The 22,541-nt window shown below is 43.9% G+C and overlaps 1 protein-coding gene across 2 annotated transcripts in view; it reads right to left on the bottom strand.

Moving 5' to 3' along the window:
* Positions 1–22,541, bottom strand: part of F13A1 (coagulation factor XIII A chain) — a 130,198-nt gene that overhangs the window by 41,460 nt on the left and 66,197 nt on the right. For both annotated transcript variants that reach the window (XM_084850397.1, XM_084850398.1), the window contains exons 7-8: positions 21,076–21,250; positions 14,039–14,177 (exon numbers count right to left, since the gene is read on the bottom strand). In XM_084850397.1, coding sequence (XP_084706523.1) covers positions 14,039–14,177; positions 21,076–21,250 — 314 coding nt within the window. The remainder of the gene's footprint in view (positions 1–14,038; positions 14,178–21,075; positions 21,251–22,541) is intronic.

Here is a 22,541-nt window from a genome sequence, read left to right as displayed (position 1 = left end):
GAAATGGAGTAGCACTCATAGTCAACAAAAGGGTGGGAAAAGCAGTATTGGGGTACAATCTCAAAAATGATAGAATTATCTCAGTACGAATCCAAGGCAAACCATTCAACATCACAGTAATTCAAGTCTATGCCCCAACCACTGAGGCCGAAGAAGCTGAGGTTGATCAGTTCTATGAAGACCTACAACACCTTCTAGAACTAACACCAAAAAAAGATGTTCTCTTCATCACAGGGGATTGGAATGCTAAAGTAGGAAGTCAAGAAATCACCGGGATAACAGGCAAGCATGGCCTTGGTCTTGGGATACAAAATGAAGCAGGACAAAGGCTAATAGAGTTTTGCCAAGAGAACACGCTGATCATATCAAACACTCTTTTCCAACAGCACAAGAGGCGACTCTACACATGGACATCACCAGATGGTCAATATCGAAATCAGATTGATTATGTCCTTTGCAGCCAAAGATGGAGAAGTCAGTAAAAACAAGACCTGAAGCTGACTGTGGCTCAGATCATGAGCTTCTTGTTGCAAAATTTTGGCTTAAATTGAAGAACGTAGGGAAAACCACTAAACCATACAGGTATGACCTAAATCATATCCCTTATGAATATACAGTGGAGATGAGGAATAGATTTAAGGGATTAGACCTGATAGACAGAGTGCCTGAGGAACTATGGACGGACGTCCGTAACATTGTTCAGGAGGCAGCAATGAAATCCATCCCAAAGAAAAAGAAATGCCAGAAAGCAAAGTGGCTGTCTGATGAGGCTTTACAAGTAGCTGAGGAAAGAAGGGAAGCAAAAAGCAAGGGAGAAAGGGGAGATATACCCAACTGAATGCAGAGTTCCAGACAATAGCAAGGAGAGATAAGAAGGCCTTCTTAAATGAACAATGCAAAGAAATTGAGGAAAATGATAGAATGGGAAAGACTAGAGATCTTTTCAAGAAGATTGGAGATCTCAAGGGAACGTTTTGTGTAAAGATGGGCATGATAAAGGACAAAGAAGGCAGGGACCTAACAGAAGCAGATGAGATTAAGAAGAGGTGGAAAGAATACACAGAAGAACTATACAGGAAAGATCTGAATGTCCCTGATAGCCATGATAGTGCGGTCACTGAACTGGAGCCAGACATCCTAGAGAGTGAAGTCAAGTGGGCCTTAGGAAGCATTACTAACAACAAAGCTAGCAGAGATGACAGTATTGCAGCTGAGCTATTTCAAATCCTAAAAGATGATGCTGTTAAAGTGCTGCACTCAATATGCCAGAAATTTGGAACACTCAACAGTGGCCACAAGACTGGAAAAGGTCAGTTTACATTCCAATTCCAAAGAAGGGCAACGCCAAAGAGTGTTCAAACTACCGCACAATTGCGCTCATTTCACATGCCAGCAAGGTGATGCTCAAAATCCTACAAGCTAGGCTTCAGCAGCATGTGAACCGAGAACTACCGGAAGTACAAGCTGGGTTTCGAAGAGGCAGAGGAACTAGAGATCAAATTGCCAACATCCGCTGGATCATGGAGAAAGCACGAGAATTCCAGAAAAGCGTCTATTTCTGCTTCATTTACTATGCTAAAGCCTTTGATTGTATGGATCACAACAAACTGTGGCAAAGTCTTAAAGAGATGGGAGTACCAGACCACCTTACCTGTCTCCTGAGAAACCTATATGAGGGTCAAGAAGCAACAGTAAGAAGCAGACATGGAACAACCAATTGGTTCAAAATTGGGAAAGGAGTACGACAAGGCTGTATATTGTCGCCCTGCTTATTTAATTTATATGCAGAGTGCATCATGAGAAACACCAGGTTGCATGAATCACAGGTCGGAATTAAGATTGCCAGGAGAATCATCAACAACCTCAGATACGCAGACGATACCACCCTAATGGCGGAAAGCAAAGAGCATCCAAAGAGCCTCTTGTTGAGGGTGAAAGTGGAGAGTGCAAAAGCTGGTTTGAAACTCAACATTAAAAAAATGAAGATCATGGCATCTGGCCCCATCACTTCCTGGCATATAGAAGGGGAAGAAATGGAAGCAGTGACAGATTTTATTTTCTTGGGCTCCAAGATCACCGCAGATGGTGACTGTAGCCATGAAATTAAAAGACGCTTGCTCCTTGGAGGAAAGCTATGGCAAACCTAGACAGCATTGTAAGAAGCAGAGACATCACCTTGCCGACAAAGGTTCATGTAATCAAAGCTATGGTTTTCCCAGTACTAATGTATGGCTGTGAGAGCTGGACTCTAAGGAAGGCTGAGCGCCGAAGAATTGATGCTTTCGAACTGTGGTGCTGGAGAAGACTCTTATGAGTCCCCTGGACTGCAAGGAGGTCAAATCCTTTTGATACTGCTAGAAATGCTGCAATGTGGAATCATTCTTGCAGGGCCTTGCTGGTGGTGGCTAGAGGGGGGAGTAAGGCACTTCAGGCTGAGTGGGTCTGGGAAGTCTGTTACTGACAGAAGAGGAAGAAGGCAGAAATGCACGATGCCTTCAAGGTCATGCGGGACAGCAAGCATCCCTTTCCCCCAAGGCACACAAGAACCAATTGGCACAAATTCACTTTCTGGTTGCTCAAGGTTGGATGTAAAAATGGCATGGGAAAGCATCAATAAACAGACAAGACAGGACCACTGAGAGGTTTCTAAAGATGGTGTGAAAACCTAAACCCACATCTGCATTCTGAATTGCTATAGTCCATAATTGTACCACCTCATTCTAACCACCTCCTTTCGCTTCATATCTGGACATCACTCACAGGTGCGGGGGGGGGGGCGGCTAAGCAAGGAACTCTGGCCCTCAGTCCCAGCCTCCCCAATCTGCAAAATGGGATTATTAATAATATGGTCATGGCTAATCAGGGTTCTGTAAGGATTGTTGAGATAATGTATGTGAAACGCTCTGAGCACTTAGAAAGTATGACATATTCATTATTGCTGCTGCCGTCGTAGTAACTATCCCAACATGAAAGACACAAGCAAGCCTTTGATTCAGCCCTTGAACACATAAGCAAATCAGGGCTGAAATAAGATAAGAAGTTGTCCCCCTGCCCCCTCCCCCAGAAAAACTGATTGTGTATCTTAGCTGGCTCTCAAACTTACCTAGGGCTGGTTTTCTATGGTTTCTGGCTTTTGCCTTATACACCTTGTGGTATTACTTTGCCTTCAGAGCATGCTTCTATCTTATCTATATTATTTGTTTATTTGACTAATGCATTGCCCGCCTGTCCAGCACTCAAGTTGTTTGGTGTAAAGAGAAAAATACAACAAACTCAACAACAGCAACCACCACACAGAAAAACAGTATCAATATGAACAAACAAAAAGCAGTCAGCTGAAGGAAAAGCCAAAGCCTCATTTCGGGGGCGGGGGTGTCACACAATTCCTTGATTTGCTTCCATTTCAGCCCCTGACTCCTGCTCTTTTATGTATTATCTTTGATTTGGTAATCAATACATGGCACAGTTCCATTTCCTCCATAACCTGCTCTGGTGTGGGGAAATGGTGGCTTCACTCTGGTATCCACATGCGACTTTTGATTTGGCTCTGACTCTCCAAACAGAATGCTGAACTTGCCACCATATCCCCATTGCTACTGTGACTTCTTTTCATGTACACAGATTCGGATTGTTTAGAGCAGGTCACAGTCAATGGGGGTTTCGCACTACTGGAACGAAATACTGCTTATGCAAAGTGGAGCACCCAGTTTTTGCTGATACATTTTACCTACTGTGACCCTAGGGATGCACGAGAATTTTGTTTTGTCTCATTTTTGACTCACATTTGCCTGTTCGCAATCCCAAAAGCAAACGGGAGTGCAGTATTTGGGAAAAACTTGCATGGCCCCATGTTTGCGATTATGCTTGTGAAATGCGCAGTTTAGAAAAATGCACACTTTAAAAATGCACACATCCATTTGCACTCTTTAGTCTATGGGGGGAAGTGCATGTTTGAGGGTGCACTTTAAAATATGCATACTGAAATGCACACTTTCCCCCTTCAAATGAAAAGACAAACAGATCTCAATCACAAACAGGATCGAGGTAGTCTGAATGCCAAGGTGGAGCTTGGAGAATCTCTGTGAGCTGGTATCACTGATTCTCCCATCCTTGCCCTCTGTGCCATATTCCATACTGGTCTGGAGGGTTCCTCTGCATTCACAAGCAGCTGTGGGAAAAGTCAATGGGGAAATTGGTAGAAATCAGGTGCCCTGCCTAGTGCAAATGGAACTGCTTTCTGCTAGCACAAAGAAACCAACATTGGATACAACCCTTTATGCTTAATAATCAGATCATTTCTATAGCTAGAGAGGAACTCACTGAGTGACAAAAATCTCAGGTGACAAAATTCCTGAAACTGCATTTGCATGAAAGATACCTAAATATTTTGGATGAAGATCAGCTATTCATAGAACAATATAAATGTTTATAGAAATAAATATTTTTGGAGCAAGCATATAGGTCAGAGACAACAAAAACACATCGTACCATCCATTTTCCAAATGAGAGAAATATTTAAAACAATTGCAAATATCTTAAAGTTGATCTTCAAAAAGAAACTTCATTAAAATCATGACAAGATTATGATACAAAATAATTTAGAGCAAGGCTTCCATTCAATGGTAGAAAGGACATGAAGAGAAAGGACACAGAGGAGAAATGGAGAGCACCATAGGTTAATTTAATGTATGCCCCATGAGGTTATGTGGATCATGTAGCAATAAATATACCACGAACAGAGGAAGATTAAAGGTGAAGTTCAAAAAGTAATCAAGCCCCCAAAATGAAATATAGAGAGAGCAAGATTTAACCCACTACAGAGCTTAACCTTAGCCAATATAGAACTGCAAAGCTCCACTTCCTTTAATTTTGGAGTAGGCTTAGAAGATGCACTAGCGAATGAATGACTCCATGAAATGAAAGCCATCATAATTTAAATAAATAAATACATTAAAGGAGCAATCCTATGGCCGCTAGTCAGCGGCTAAATGGCCATGGGATACACCGGTTTCTGGGAACCGACCTCAGAGCCTGCACTCCAAGGTCAATTCCCTGAGAACCGTCCTCCGCCCACCCCGCGCTGCCTTGCAGGCAGCTCGGAACAACCCCACGCTCAGAAAAGGAGTGTGGAGCGGTGAAAAGGGGGCGTTCCTGGGGTGTTCCAGGATGAGGAAGGTGTAAATGCCAGTACAACACATCCTATGTGTTGCCCGGCAGCCACTTCCCCTGCTCCGCCTTCCCGCAGCTAGACAGCTGAAATCAGCTGTCTAGCTGCAAATGCAGGGTGGCTGAAGTGTGTGTGTGGGGGGGGCCTGATCCCCTCCATGCTTCTCCTGCCTTACATTGGATAGGCAGTCGCCTTGGAGTTCAGAGGTGCTGCCTATCCCCATAAGACTGCGTCCTAAATTATACATTAAATATACATAGGGGAGAAGCAAAACCATTCCCTATGGCTTAGAGCAGGGCTAGGGAAAGTGTAGCACTAGTGGGTGTCATTGGTCTCCAATTCTTATCAGCCCCAACCAGCACAGGCAATGGTCAAGGATGATGGGAGCTGTAGTTCAACAACATCTGGAGGACCACAGGTTCCCCATCTCTGGCTTACACCTGTACATGGTGTAGGGATGTGCATATATGCAAAACTTGAGCTTGTCAGACTTCTCCAAATTCCACCTCAGAGCTCATTCAGTCTCGTGTCTACATCAGATTGCGAACTTTGTTCTGACTTTGAAGTAGATCGCAGATAATGAGCTATCAAATTATCCCATTGTGTTCTGCTTCAGTTTCCTCTGTGAAAAGAGGAAAAGTGGCAAAAAGGGGAGCAAGATCAATGAAAGATAATGGGAGATTCAGATATGGGGAGAAGGAGGGGGGAATCATAGAATAGTAGGGTTGGAAAGGGCCTACAAGACCATCGAGTCCAACCCCCTGCTCAGTGCAGGAATCCAAGTCAGAGCATCCCTGACAGATGGCTGTCCAGCCTCGTCTTGAACACCTCCAGTGTGGGAGAGCCCACGACCTCCCTAGGTCATTGGTTCTATTGTCATATTGCTCTAACAGTCAGGAAGTTTTTCCTGATGTTCAGCCAGAATCTGGCTTCCTGTAACTTGAGCCCATGATTCCATGTCCTGCACTCTGGGATGATCGAGAAGAGATCCTGGCCTTCCTCTCTGTGACAAGCTTTCAAGTACTTGAAGAGCGCTATCATATCTCCCCTCAGTCTTCTCTTCTCAAGGCTAAACATGCCCAGTTCTTTCAGTCTTTCTTCATAGGGCTTTGTTTCCAGTCCCCTGATCATCTTTGTTGCCCTCCTCTGAACCCTCTCCAGCTTGTCTGCATCATTCTTAAAATGTGGTGTCCAGAACTGGACACTGTACTCCAGGTGAGGCCTAATCAGTGCTGAGTAGAGGGGAACTAGTACTTCCCAGGATTTGGAAGCTATGCTTCTATTAATGCAGACCCAAATAGCATTTGCCTTTTTTTACAGCCACATTACATTATTGGCTCATATTTAGCTTGTGATCAACAACAATTCCAAGATCCTTCTCGCTTGTAGTGTTGTTGAGCCATGTATCCCCCATCTTGTAACTGTGCATTTGGTTTCTTTTTCCTAGGTGCAGAACTTGGCATTTATCCCTATCAAATGTCATTCTGTTTTCTGCCCAGTGCTCCAGTCTATCAAGATCACTTTGAATTTTGTTTCTGTCTGCCAAAGTATTAGCTATCCTGCCCAATTTTGTGTCATCTGCAAATTTGATCAGCACCTCCTCCTCCACGTCATAAATAAACCTGTTGAAGAGCACTGGGCCCAGGACTGAGCCCTGCGGTACCCCACTCGTTACCTCTCCCCAGTTTGAGAAGATCTCATTGATAAACATGCTTTGGGTCCAATTCTGTAGCCAAATGTGGATCCACCGGATTGTTGTTTCATCTAGCCCACTTTGAGCTAGTTTGCTCATCAGGATATCATGGGGCACTTTGTCGAAAGCTTTGCTGAAGTCAAGGTATATTATGTTTACAGCATTCCCACAGTCCACAAGGTAGGTTACTTGATCAAAAAATGAGATCAGATTTGTCTGGCAGGATTTGTTCTTGACAAATCCATGTTGGCTTCAAGTAATTACTGCATTGTTTTCAAGGTGCTTCCAGATGGATTGCTTGATCATCTGCTCCAGAATTTTCCCAGGGATTGATGTCAGACTGACTGGTCTGTAGTTCCCAGGTTCCTCCTTTTTACCCTTTTTGAAGATAGGGACAACATTAGCCCTGCTCTAGTCATCTGGCACTCCCCCATCCTCCATGATTTCTCAAAAAGAATAGACAGTGGTTCTGAGAGTTCTTCTGCCAGTTCCTTTATTACTCTAGGATGTAGTTCATCTGGCCCTGGAGATTTGAACTCATTCAAAGGGGAAGTCGAGGGAGGAAAGGAAGCATGTGAAAAGGGAGTTGTTGTGATCCTGCCTTTAAAACATAAGCAGAAAGCCCCATTTAAAATGCAAGATTTTAGGCTGGTGTTGAGATGCCCTGTGATGGAGCTGAAACTTTATTTGAGCCCCTTATACAGCAACTCCCTCCTTCCAGGGCCCAGATCAAATTCCTTGGTAGTGTTCCTGAGTATTTAGGACACATGGAGAGAGAAAACTCTTTCCCTGGGGGGGTCTTGGTCAGAAACCCCATTCACATACATCCCATTCAAATTGGGAGACAAAATACATTTATTATTAGAAGAGCCTTTACAGAGACAAAAAGAGAACAGAGGATACATATGTCAGGGTGGACACTGAGCCCATAGAATCCCAGAGTAGTTCTGATTCGGAGGAAGAGCAGTCGCTCCTGGGAGAGAAGCGCGCCCCTTTTTCCCAGGGCCCGCAGCTGACAGAGATTCCTCCCACCCACATTCCTAGATTAGAAAGCAGTCCAGAGAGTGACCCAGCACCGATAGCAGACTGGTTGGATGCGCGGCGCAGACGCAGAGAGCGGTGCCAAATGGAGAGCGCGAAAAGGAGGCATAGCGCCCGGTTGGCGCTCAAAGAACGGTTGCGCCCAGAGGATCCAAGGGAAAGGGGGAGGGATTCTCCCTAGTCCTTATATTCAGGGGTCTGCCAGTAACTGCTTTTCAAACGGGGACCAACTGTTCTAACTTAGGGCATAGGGATGCTGCTGCTCAGATCTAGTTGCTACCTGTAGAGCTGTTAAGTTGTAAAAGAAGAATAAAGCTTTGAAAAGAGTCCCTTTGTCTGTGTCTGGACTTGGCTACTGGATTAGACTGAGAGCCCTCCAAGGAGCCCTTGACAACATAAAACAGAAAAACAAACCTAAGCCTTTAAACTACCCAGGCTGCACAGAATGTCAAATTACCCCCACACAACAGTCCCTGGGGAATACCTCACATGACTCCCACCTCCTTGTCAGCAGGGGAGTCAGGGTCCAAAACAATAACACATCCAACTACCAACAAACCCACACTCTCAAAGGAGCAGGAATTCCACATTGTTGTATCTGGGTTAGCCAAAAGGGGAGAGCAGAGGGAGAGCAAACACACATTCCTGACTTGCCAACCAAGTGGAAATCACCTACATAGCGAGCACACACCTGCTCCTGGTTGGGCTGGAACAAGAAAGGGGTCAGGTGATAATTAAGAGAAAGATACTTGGTCCAGTTCCAGCAAGGCAAGGATCTCAAAAGAGACTTGAAAGAAGAAACCAGGTGTTGGAAGACAGCTCCATGCCACATATACATTTGCCATGCACATTTTCAAATGTACGCATGCTGTGGAATGCATTGAACTAGATAACTGGGTATGAACTGGGTAAATCTTGGTCAAAACAAACTGAAACAAATTTCTCATATATCCCTAACATGGTGCAGTTCTACTGCTGAAGATAAGCAGGTCTGACCCTGAAAGTTGCCTAGATGGGAGGCCACCAGGGAAGGAACTATATGGAAGTTGTACCTCAGAGAAACAGTAGGTTAAAAATGTAATAACTAAATAAGTAAGAGGTAAAAAAAAAAAAAGAGGTGCAGTGAGAGATTACTGGAAAATGGCTTTTTCAGTGGTAGCACCCTGCCTATGGAATTCACTGCCCAGAGAGGCTTGCTTGGTGCTTACATTGATGTCATTTCAACATCAGGCAAAGATCTTTTTATTTTCCCAGGCCTTTCCATCTGTTCCAGCTTTAAATGGTTTTATATTGCCACTTGTTTTTATGCTGCCTGTATATGTCTTATCTCCAGCAAAGGAGATTGTTACCTTGTCGTGGTACTGGAGCTTGAGCACCTCAATGACACCATGAGCTAAACTGTGAAGGGACACCCAAGACGGGAAGGTCATGGCAGAGAGGTCAGACTAAATACGATCCCTGGGGAAGGTAACGGCAACCCACCCCAGCATTCTTGCCATGAAACCTAAATGGATCAGTAAAACCAGAGATATATTGGTATACCATCGGAAGATGGGACTCCCAGGTCAGAAGATGGTCAAAATGCTACTGGGGAGGAACAGAGGATAAGTTCAACTAGCCCCAGATGTGATGACGCAGCTAGCTCAAAGCCGAAAGGACGGCTAGTGGCCGACGGTGCTGATGGTGAACGACGAATCCGATGTTCTAAAGATCAACACACCATAGGAACCTGGAATGTAAGATCTATGAGCCAGGGCAAATTGGATGTGGTTATTGGGGAGATGTCAAGATTAAATATAGACATTCTGGGTGTCAGTGAACTGAAATGCACTGGAATGGGCCACTTCACATCAGATAACCACCAGATCTACTACTGTGGACAAGAGGACCACAGAAGAAATGGAGTAGCCTTCATAATTAATAATAAAGTGGCTAAAGCAGTGCTTGGATACAATCCCAAAAATGATAGAATGATCTCCATTTGAATTCAAGGTAAGCCATTTAACATCACAGTGATACACCTGGAATTACCGGCAAGCATGGTCTGGGAGAACAAAATGAAGCGGGACATAGGCTGATAGAATTTTACCAAGTCAACTCACTGTGCATAACAAACACTCTCTTCCAACAACCTAAAAGACTACTTTATACATGGACTTCACCAGATGGTCGACACCGAAATCAGATTGACTACATCCTTTGTAGCCAAAGATGGCGGACATCTATACAGTTGGTTAAAACAAGACCTGGAGCTAGATCACGAACTTCTTATTGCACAATTTAGAATCAGACTAAAGAGAATAAGGAAGACCCACAGATCAGTTAGATATGAGCTCACAAATATTCCTAATGAATATGCAGTGGAGGTGAAGAATAGATTTAAGGGACTAGATTTAGCAGATAGGGTCCTGGATGAACTATGGACAGAAGTTCGCAACATTGTTCAGGAGGCGGCAACAAAAAACATCCCAAAGAAAAAGAAAACCAAGAAGGCAAGATGGCTGGCTGCTGAGACACTGGAAGCAGCCCAAGAAAGAAGGAAAGCAAAAGGCAACAGTGATAGGGGGAGATATGCCCAATTACATGCAAAATTCCAGAGGTTAGCCAGAAGAGATAAGGAATTATTTTTAAACAAGCAATGCGTGGAAGTGGAAGAAGATAATAGAACAGGAAGGACAAGAGACCTCTTCCAGAAAATTGGAAACGTTGGAGGTAAATTCCAGGCAAAAATGGGTATGATCAAAAACAAAGATGGCAAGGTCCTAACGGAAGCAGAAGAGATCAAGAAAAAGTGGCAGAAATATACACAAGAACTGTATAGGAAGGATAATAATATCGGGGATAGATTTGACGGTGTGGTCAGTGAGTTAGAGCCAGACATCCTGAAGAGTGAGGTTGAATGGGCCTTAAGAAGCATTGCTAATAAGAAGGCAGCAGGAGACAACGGTATCCCAGCTGAACTGTTTAAAATCTTGCAAGATGATGCTGTCAAGGTGATGCATGCCATATGCCAGCAAATTTGGAAAACACAAGAATGGCCATCAGATTGGAAAAAATCAGCTTATATCCCCATACCAAAAAAGGGAAACACTAAAGAATGGTCAAACTATGGAACAGTGGCACTTATTTCACATGCCAGTAAGGTAACTTCAAGATCTTGCAAGGTAGACTCCAGCAATTCATGGAATGAGAATTAGCCGATGTACAAGCTGGGTTTCGAAAAGGCAGAGGAACTAGAGACTAAATTGCCAGTATCCGCTGGATAATGGAGAAAGCCAGGGAATTTCAGAAAAACATCTATTTCTGTTTTATTGACTATTCTAAAGCCTTTGACTGTGTGGATTATAACAAATTGTGGCACGTTCTTGGTGGTATGGGGATACCAAGTCATCTTGTCTGCCTCCTGAGGAATCTGTATAATGACCAAGTAGCAACAGTAAGAACAGATCACGGAACAACGGACTGGTTTAAGATTGGGAAAGGAGTATGGCTAGGGTTGGCGGAGAATTTCTCCCCGAAACTTCGGGGGGCCGAGTGCCAACGTGTTTGGCCCCCTGAACAAGTTTCGGGGAGAAATCCTCCGCACCCCCCCGCCCCCCGCACCCCCCCCGGACGGGACTTACCTTCGCCGAATGTCCCTCCCGGCGGCGGGTCCGGCCGGCGGTTCGGCGGGTGTTCGAGCGGGGCGGGAGCGGCAGCCGGTCTTTCGACCGGCTGCCGCCGCCGTCATTGCAATGAAAGAAAAGAAAAAAAACGCCCCCTGATAGGCTACGTGACGATTCACGTAGCCTATCACGGCTAGATTTGCAAAGTCAGCCGTGATAGGCTACGTCAATCGTCATGTAGCCTATCACGGGTGACTTTAAAAAAAAAAGTGTGTACGGATAATGGCGGCCCCCATAGGGAGCCGCCATTCCCGTTCCTTATTTGGTCGCTGTAGTCTACGTAAAGATTTACTTAGACTATGGCGAAAATAAGGGCAACTCTATTTGCGTTGCCCTTATTTTCGCCGTAGTCTACGTAAACATTTACGTAGACTACAGCGACTAAATAAGGAACGCGAATGGCGGCTCCCTATGGGGGCCGCCATTAGCGTACGCGCTTTTTTTTTTTTTAAAGTCACCCGTGATAGGCTACGTGACGATTGACATAGCCTATCACGGCTGACTTTGCAGATCTAGCCGTGATAGGCTATGTGAATCGTCATGTAGCCTATCAGGGGGCGTTTTGTTTTGTTTTTTAAACTTTCACGTTCGCGGCCGGGCGAGGCGGCAAGCCTCCTCCCCGGCCTGAATTTCGGCCAGGTGAGGCGGGAAGCCTCCCCCCCAGCCTGAATTTCGGCCGGGCCGAGGCGGGAAGCCTCCCCCCCCCCGGCCTGAACTTCGCGGGGGGACCAGCGAAGCGCCTCCCCCCCACCACGAACGTCCTTCGAGGACAGGTAAGTGACTTTCGTCCACCCCTAAGTATGGCAGGGTTGTATACTCTCACCCTACCTATTCAACCTGTACGCAAAACACATCATGCGACGTGCTGGGCTTGATGAATCCAAGGCTGGAGTTAAAATCTCTGGAAGAAACATTAACAATCTCAGATACGCAGATGATACCACTTTGATGGCTGAAAGCGAGGAGGAGCTGAGGAACCTTATGACGAAGGTGAAAGAAGAAAGTGCAAAAGCTGGGTTGCAGTTCAACCTCAAAAAAGCCAAGATTATGGCAACCAGCTTGATTGATAACTGGCAAATAGAGGGAGAAAACATGGAGGCAGTGACAGACTTTGTATTTCTAGGCTCAAAGATTACTGCAGACGCTGACTGCAGCCAGGAAATTAGAAGATGTTTACTTCTTGGGAGGACAGCAATGACAAATCTTGATAAAATAGTTAAGAGCAGAGACATCACACTGACAACAAAGGTCCCCATAGTTAAAGCAATGGTATTCCCCACAGTAATGTATGGCTGTGAGAGCTGGACTATAAGGAAGGCTGAGCGCCGAAGAATTAATGCTTTCGAACTGTGGTGCTGGAGAAGACTCTTACGAGTCCCCTGGACTGCAAGGAGGTCAAATCAGTCCATCCTAAAGGAAATCAACCCTGACTGCTCATTGGAAGGACAGATACTGAAGCTGAAGCTCCAATATTTTGGCCACCTAATGCAAAGAGAAAACTCACTGGAAAAGACCCTGATGCTGGGAAAGATTGAAGGCTAAAGGAGAAGGGGACAGCAGAGGATAAGATGGCTAGATAGCATCACCGATGCAATGAATGTGAACTTGAGCACACTCCGGGAGAGAGCGGAGGACAGGAAGGCCTAGCGTGCTATGGTCCATGGGGTCATGAAGAGTCAGACACAACTTAATAACTGAACAACATACAACAAATAAAAATACAAAAATTAAAACATTTTCAATAAAAGCAGAAACATAATAGAACAGTGGCTAGAATTTAGTCATGAGTCAGTCAGGAAATGCTTGCCTGAAAAGTCTTCAGCAAATGCTGAAAACGAAGTAGTGTAGGTGCATGCCTGATCTCAGTTGGAAGGGTTTGCCACAGGTTTGACATGCCACAGGTTTGATGCCACCACACTGAAGGCCCTACTCCTGGTAGGAGATGGGTCACATCTCTGACCCATGTGGGACCACCAGGAATTTTGGGCACTCAGTTGATACTACTATGCTGTTGCATCCTCCCTGTATTCCTATAAAATAGCAGTATTATTTAAAGTCTGGGTTGAATGTGGTTGTTTCAAACCATGGATTGATTGTTGAACCATGGGTTAGTATGTTGTTTGACTCCAGGACATTCTCTGCAAGATGGTTTATTAACCAGGTAGTGTAGCTTATTTTTCTCGAACAAGCCACCTTGAGAATCCAGTTTGTTGTTGGGTTGTTAGGGTGGGTAACAAGCCAGACTGCATGGTTAACAAGTCACCCTGCAGAAAATGTCCTGGGTTCAGACAACACGCTAACACACAGTTCGACAAACAACCCACAGATCAAAACAACCCTGACACAACCACTGAGTGTGGGTTAGCGTGTTGTGTGAAACCAGCCACTGATACAGGAGAGAAAACTAAGCCTTGATTATTGTCTTAAACATTATAGAGTCAACTTTAGCCCGCATTTCTCCAGAAAACATACCAGATTGAGTCTTTTGTGAGTCTGGAATCCACCTTTCCATCTTCATCCACAAAGACATCCAGCTGCAAATTGCCATCATTATCATGGGCTGAGGAATAGTTGGTGACAACTCTTGCAGGAATTCCAATACACCTCAAAACTATAAGAAAAGAGGATGGGGGGGGGAGAAAAAAATCTGTTCAAGCCAATACAGTAGCGTTTGCATGGAAGATTGTACAGATATAGCCTATGCTTATTATAGGCTAATTAGGGTGACTGAGAGTAGATATATTACCCAGGTAGCTGGAAATATATAGTGGTTGTCCTGTGGAATTATCATAGGAAGACCAAATTACCAGTAAACTATGACAAGTCTAAGGTTATTGTGTATTTGTTTTTTGGTATCAGAAGACTTGAGAAATGTACTTGGAGAACTGATGGTCAGAATATTGAATGTTAATCAGAGTTTTGCCAGAGGGGTAACTTTCAACTCACCAAATTAAAGGCTGATGAGACACACAACAGTATCGTCAGGATGGTATCCTTAGTTTCTGGGTATAATTCAAAGTGCTAGTCTCGATCTTTAAAAGCCTAAATGGCCTGGCACTGGGGTACCCGGAGGACCGCCTTCTCCCCTATCAACCTGCCAAGCAGCTGACATCATCATCGGATGTCCTTCTCCAGGTGCCCTCACCTGCAGCAGTTACCTAGCCTAGCACTGTTTATGCTGCCCCCAAAGTTTCAGGCAAAGACCTTTCCCAGCCTTGCCACCAGGGCTCTGTTAGCAGGAGATGCAGGAAATTAACCCTGGCATTATGTGCAACCAAGGTGTGTGTGATTTTCCCTGGAGCTCTGGCCCCTCCAGTTAAACACCAAAGCATCAATTCCACCTCCATGAAATATTAACTTAAAAAAAAAAAACTAATTTTACAAACCTTCATCTTGAGGGATGAAGGATGGTAACGTGCTGTCTTTTCTTAATAAATTGTAACACTCCACGCTCCTATTTAGGGTGGCCAGGGGCCCTATTTTACAGATGAAGTCCTTTCTTTGAAGAGCTCTCAGAGGACAATCCTCTCTTTGATGGGCTGCCCAGTCCAAGTCTGGTTTAAAGTCAGAGAACCATGAGCAGGGAGAGCAGCAGGCAGGTGTCCTGAAGTCTCCATCAAGAATTAGCACCTGTACAGCAGATGGAGCAGGCACACAGATCACATGGTCAGTCTCCCCCACTATGGCAAGATGTATGGCATTTCTACTTAAATTATAGTTCTTATATCTAAATTTGCATTTATACATATGCAGTAACATATACAAATGTTATGCAAATTGGTGTCCTCTTTTATCCTCTTTTTTTGGTGATTTATTTCCTCTTCTAGGGCCGCGGTGGCTTAGTGGTTAAGACGCTGAACTGCAGACCAGAAGGTCAGCAGGACAGCAGTTCGAGACCTGAGTGCCGTATGACGGAGTGAGCTCCCGTCTTCAGTCCCAGCTCCTGCCAACCTAGCAGTTTGAAAGCAAGAAATTGCAAGTAGATAAATAGGTACTGCCTCGGCGGGAAAGGTAACAGCGTTCCGTGTACCTCGGTGTTCAGTCATGCCGGCCACATGACCACGGAAGCGTCTTCGGACAGCGCTGGCTCTTCGGCTTAGAAACGGGGATGAGCACCGCACCCTAGAGTCGGACACGACTGGTTGGGGACACCTTTACCTTTACCTTTTATTTCCTCTTTTCTGGCAATGCTGGTGGCCACCCTACTCCCATTCTCTCCATACCCATTGATACTACCCCATGGGTAGATAATATCCCACTGGTAATTTAGAGGAGATTGAGGAGGAAAGACTGACACCGTGGCATAAAATAGCCGCCATTGGTGAGTTAGCCCTACGCCTTCCATGCATGGGAGGTAGCTCAATAACTTGTGGGGTGTGGCAGAGTATTCAAAACCACACTGGTTAAACCTTAAAGGGCCTGGGAAAACCCTCAGGCCTTCTTTTTGACACTCCTGCAGTAGTTTATATTCTGTCGCCTGGAGATAGCTACAGCGTAACATTGCACATTCATTTTAATTGTTCGATGACAAATTACCTGGATGCATCCAATACCATATGCACCTATTGATTAAGCTTAATTCGAATGCTCTCCCAGACTTCCAGCACACAAGCCATCAGGGCTCATTGGAAATAATTCAGCTGACAATTTCAAGATTAATGGCTTGACTCCTTCTTTTTCAGAATGTTTTAGCATTTTTAACAGATGACTGTCCCAAAATATTCAATATGGTAACCTTGGAAAGCTAAACAGTTGCAACCATAATGCACTGAAAGTCCTTAAATAGCTGAAAATTAAAACTGGAGGTAATTGGTGGAAGATGTGCTCCTATTAAACACAGAAGTGCATGTTTTAAAAGATAAATGTGATTGCCACGGGATGTGATTTTTATTGGTGGGCTGTGTGCAAACTTTTTCTGGAGTTCTGTGGAAATGGCATTGCTATTAATCATTGTGATTTTTATAGTTTATGTGCTTTTAAATGTTGTGGGGGTATGTGAACCACCTTGAGCTTAGGAAAAGTAGCCTACAATAGGGATGGGAGAAGCAGGGACGTTCTGCTTCTAGGGATGTCATTGAAATCCACAATGGAACCATATGAGTTTGGATTCTCATGAATCCAACCAGAGGATTCCACAGCGGACTGGTCTTTCCTCTGTTCGGAAGATTCCTGAAATTTGTGAACCGATTCTCTAGCTTCCTGAATTTTGTGCAAATTTCATCATAGAAAAACATGCAAAATAAAAAACCCACCAAAAACGCACATTTCCCCCATAAGCTAAAGCATGAGAATGCACATTTAGGAGGAATTTGTGCATTTTTGCACATGCGCATTTGTGCAAATTTGGAAACAAAACAAAAAATCCCATTCCATGGATCGGCAGCCAACAGAACGAAAGCCGCCTGACAATCCGGGAAACACAGATGGTGCGGATTTTACACAATCTGTACATCCCTAGTTCCAGCTCACAGAGATTCTCTGAACTCCACTTCAAAGCTCAGTTGGCTTCACCCCCATTTTTCTTTTTGTTCAAATGAGGAAAAAGCACATTTCAAACAGGAAAAGTATGCATTTCTGTGTGCATTTTTCAAAGATGCGCACTTCTTCCCATTGATTAAAGCATGTGCATTTTTCTTTTTAAATCCATATATATTTAAAGTGGTCACAAGTTTGGGAGTGTGCAAGCTTTTTCTGAAAAATGCACTCCCATTCATGTTCCCATTCAAGATTGCAAACAAGGCAAGTTCTGATGATTTGCAAACCGAAACTAAAATCTTGTGCTTCCCTGGCATACAAAATACTAAAATCCCAGGTAACACTCATGGGCTTCTGCAGAGATTTTTGATGGGCTTTATGTGTGATCATGCACAGCTTCTGATGCTCACAAGACACACAGAACCCATGTACAACTTGCATTCTCAGGTGTTGGCTAGTGATGTGGAAGAAATGTGCTTGCTAATTTCAGTTACCCTTCAAAACTCGTAGTTCTCCAAATTTTGCAATAGAGTTCTCCACTCAAAAATGTGTACAAAAATGTGTATGTTAGGGAAAAGAGCACACAAAATGTGCATATTGGTGAAAATAACATTCAAAATGCATTATATTATAAAAATTGCTTGCAAAATATGTATATGAAGGAAAATTGCACACAAAAACACATGTATTCAGAGCAATAAACACAAAAACATATACAAATTTTCATGAGAACTTCTTTTTAAATTCTCAAACTTTGGGATAAACCAAACCTAAGATTGGAAAAATGAAAAATGGAGAGAAACAGAAATTGATAGGCTCATCCTTTCCTATTGCGGGCCTTTAACTGGGAATTCTACAAATCAGGTACTGCCTCCCTGCTTCCTGTGCCACTGGAGCTTCTGGTCAGAGAAGAGAGTGACTAACAGTGCCAGCTGGGATGCTCACACTATAGCCCATAACCCTCCTGGCCTGGCAAGTCAGGTGACACTAGAGGGCCAATTTGATGCTACTGGTTAATATAAAGCTCTCAGATCTGCTGGCTTCTCTCAGCCAGGGCAATTTGTAACTGAGGAAGCAAACTAGGACCTCTCAGTATGCCATCAGGTTATCTGCCTTCAGCTTGCTTGATTTCATCTTTCTGCCTGTCCACCCAAAGCACTTGCCTGCTCCCAGTCTGAGCACCTAACATCTATCAGCATGGCAGACACAGGAATTGTGGCCTTTCTATCTTTATTCTTTACATGCACTGCTTCCTGCTGGTCCTGTTTTGTAGAACAGTAAGTGTGAATATACCCCAACACAGCAGCGGGCAACTTGTGGCCCTCCAAATGTTTTGGCCTACAACTCCCATCAGCCCTATCCAGCATAGCCAATAGTGTGGGATGATGGAAGCTGTAGGCCAAAACATCTGGAAGCCCACAAGTTGCCCACATCATTTGCTTCTCCTTTTCCTACTTCCTGCAACACAGTAGCAACGGTACTAGGAGGAGCAAGTGAAGCGTGGTTGTTTTAAGCCTTAAAGATGGACAGAGTCCACAGCAGAACCTGTTGATTTCCTTGCAGACAAACCGTGATATTTGAGAACATGGCTAGATCTTTACTTTAACTTACCCTTGTAACATTTGTGTAAATCCACCCTATCAAGTTCTGGATGTATATGTGAATGGGTTTCTCCCACCAAATGTAAGGGACTGTTTCTTCACTGACTTTACAGTAGGGTACATAACATGATAACTCGGGAGTAATTTTGCCTACTTTTGTGACTGTGTCATAGAAGAGTATCAGAATACCACCTACTACGATGGATGTGTTTTTAATATATGTGGCAGTAGGGGAAGACAGATTAGTCAAGCGGAGATGTTTTAATAGCTGGCAGTACCTACTAATACTGGCATGAATGTGAAGTAGAAGATAGGTTTGCATTGGAGTTCTGCCAACTGAGACATAAACAGGGTGTTTGTTACAGTGTGTTTCTCCCACACGAAGCAATATATGTCTAAATAGAGATGTACATTCCAACACCTTCATTTAAAAAAACCAAGCTAATGTCTTGGATATTTATCTCTTGGCCGAGTCACTTTGCAACAACACAAACAAAGATTTCTGGCTTCCAGCTTCACATTTTCACATCAGAATGTTTACTTTCAGTGGAGGGAGTCAGCGGATGAGAAGAAAGGAAATTGATCCTTGAAAGAGATGATTGCAGCACCATCCTGAATGATTCAGGAACAAACTCAGCGTGCTCATTGCCGGCTGTAAATAATTTTATACCACATTTGTGACATAGGGGATAGAGTACCGGATTTAATTTTGATGAAGACTGATCTGGGTTCGTATTTCTGTTGCCATAATGGCCTTAAGCAAGCCATTTTCTCTCAGCCTGAGCCTCCTACCCATCATACGTGGTTGATAATATAGGACAGTGTTCTTCGCTGCATGGCCTGAGAACTACTGGTAGCTCCCCGTCACCTCAGCTGTTCTCTGCCTCTCATCCGCTTTGTCTTTTTGCACCAGCTGCTCACTCTCTGCAGGGGCCTTCCAGCTTTGCCTTCTTGTTTGCTTTAATGATGGGCTGGCTGCTGTGAGATAGCCCAGATCAGCCCCAGCCAGCATGGCCAATTGGTCAGGGATGATGGGAGTTGTGCTCCAAAACATCTGGAAGGCACCAGATTGGGGAAGGGTTCTATACATGTTAACTGCAAAGGAGGGCTGGAACTCAATACTGTGGTGAACCTGCATCTCCTATGCTGGGTCTCCCAGTAATAGGCTGACCATACCCATACGTACCGTTTTAAACGGGACAGTACCGTTTTTTTTTCATATTTCCCGACTGTCCCGTCGTTTTAATATAAATGTCAAATCTGTCCTGTTCTTAATTTTTTGTAAAAAACCGAACGCGTTTATCATAAGGCTCTATGCTAATCTATGCGTGCAGTAAACTACTAGTGTGACGAAAGAGGAAGTTCCCTTTACTTGATCCAGCCAGGGCCAGGCTTCTTGAGCTAGCGACGATCAGACGCCGTCCCCTGGCTTGTCTGCAGTGGCAGGGAATTCAAGAGGCAGCTGCTAAGCACCATTCAGCGTGTGGGAGCCAGGAGGGTGAGTCTTACTGTTATTTCTACCATCATTCCGCCCATAGAGATTCTTTCTTTCTGCCCTACATTGCGTTTGAATCGGACTTTTCAGACTCATATTTCGGTTCAACAGGCTGTTAGCTATTTTTTTATTACAGCGGAACTCTCCGGTGGGACATTAGCATATACCGGCTTGTGAAGGCTGACAGCCTCTGGCCAGAAGTTACAAGCATGTAAGAAAACTTTTGTTATCATCTTACTTTTTCATGAATATGGAATATTACATAACCCCATCCCATTTTTGTCATCCCAATATCCCGTTTTTGTCTCAAGGAAATATGGTCAGCCTACCCAGTAATGTATAGTAAGACAAACAGATGGGATTGTGTACAATGTTAGTCCTAGTTAGAGTAGCCCCATTGAAAGAAATGGGATCTGTTAGACTAGCATTGGATACAACCCATGGAGTGATGTTATCCTGTCATAACTTTCCCTGCCCCCATAGTACTGGGGGTACTTCCATAGTACTTCCTCAGTATAGGAACCATAGTACTTCCTCAGATGTCACTTGCAGGGTTAAGGAAACTTGTAACACAATAATGCTGCATTATTCAGATTGCTTTTTACACATTACTGTGGGAGAGGGAAACAGGAAAAGTGGGGCTGCTGCCTTTTCCATTGTATTTCTTCAGGCATATTGCACATTAAGATAACAGTTTTAGTGATATAATGTATATGTACTTGGAGGCTTAAAACCAAGTCCTCTATAAATACTCCTTATTATACTTTAAACAGAGATTGTATTTTTGGCATTAGCTGCAAGTTAACAATGTGAAATATCCAAAGGTCTGGAAGGGGGGCTCCCCCTCCCTGCATCTTTGGTTCATTCTAAAATGAAAGGGCAATGGTGTGCATGCCACAAAATACCATTATTCACTGCACATTTTATCTCATACTTACATGTGTTGAAGACTCCAGCAAAGACCCAGCATTGACCGTACCGCACTGGCTCCCTTGAACTGTGATATTCCAACAGAATGTCTACACTTCCAGTCCAACTTGATGGTGGCACTCCATACTGATAAATATTGTCCCAGGACCCAACAATCACACCCTCATCATCTTTAGCATTGATCTGAAAGGAAAATTACTTAATAAACAAAAAGGTTCAAGGAACTACATATAATATAGTCCCACCTTCAGTTCACCATCATACATTGTGCAAATGCCTGAATGCCAGCAGAAATGGAGTTCCATTTGTTCTTCCTACAAGCTTGGGTGTATAATACAAGTATGTAAAATCTTAACACACACTGGGGGCATTCCCACATCACACTGTGCACCCAAAACCTCAGCTCCTGGTGGGTTCATCACCACATCAAAAGGGCCATACAATTCTGTCCCAAACTATCAGCATTTACTGGGAAATGAACATGTCCTAGAAAGAAACAGACCTGTTTTACAAGAAGAAATGGACAACAAGCTTCTTCTATTTGTTCCAGTTTTGCCCCCTTGCAATTCCACTTGTTTGAGTATAATTCCTCCTGAGGGAGTGGTACATGAAAAAACTCGGGCCACTGTGGTTTTCCCATCATGAAAACAAGGAAGATTTTACTTGTCTAAGTTTGCTCAAGGTAAGGTGGTATGAAATGAGAGTTTTGCTGACTAATGACTAAATGGATAGCTATTAGTGAGCAATACATTTCCTCCCAGCAATTTGAACCAAATCAGTGGAGGCTATGCGGAAAAGCTCCTTTGCTCTGTACCTTGTAATTATGTTAATACCAAGCTGCTACATTCTCGCCAAATAAATCATGACTCTCATTGAAAAGCTTTTGGCTGGATTAACTACTGGTTTCTAATTAGAAAATCGACTTCCTGTGAACCCTGGGACTAAATGAGATATGTATTCAGCAGGAGACCTAAAGGGGTTTCAGGGTGAGACCCTTAGCAGCCATGAAAGATATAAAAAGGTGCTTGATGGACAGAACTGTAGTTTGATATTTACACATGTTGCTATCTGAACCAATAAAAAACCTGCTGAGGCTGCTGAAGGGCAAATTCGGTGGACTAGAGCAGTGGTAGACAGAAGGTAGCTCTCCAGATATTTTGGACTTCAATGCCCAGCATTCTTGAGCATTGGCCATGCTGGCAGTGGCTTATGAGAGTTGAAGTCCAAAACATTTGGAGATCTACCTTATGCCTACCCCTGGACTAAAGGGAGGTCATGGAACTACCTTGCAAAACCCGTAATAATTATTACAAATCTTCAGGATTAAATATCAAATCATCTACACCTTCCCAAAATTCAGGATAATAATCATACTTAACGTGTCTATTTCAAGCATTCAGAAGGCTTCACGTGCATAACCTAGTTCTAGTCCTTACAAAAACCCTGTAAGTTACATGAGCATTATTATCCCCCA

Source organism: Heloderma suspectum, chromosome 4, assembly GCF_057233095.1.
Source record: "Heloderma suspectum isolate Gila_16-S chromosome 4, 16-S_ref, whole genome shotgun sequence".
Lineage (NCBI taxonomy): Eukaryota > Metazoa > Chordata > Lepidosauria > Squamata > Helodermatidae > Heloderma > Heloderma suspectum.
The sequence above is the reverse complement of the archived record's forward strand: the minus strand, read 5'-3'. Positions and strand labels throughout refer to the sequence as shown.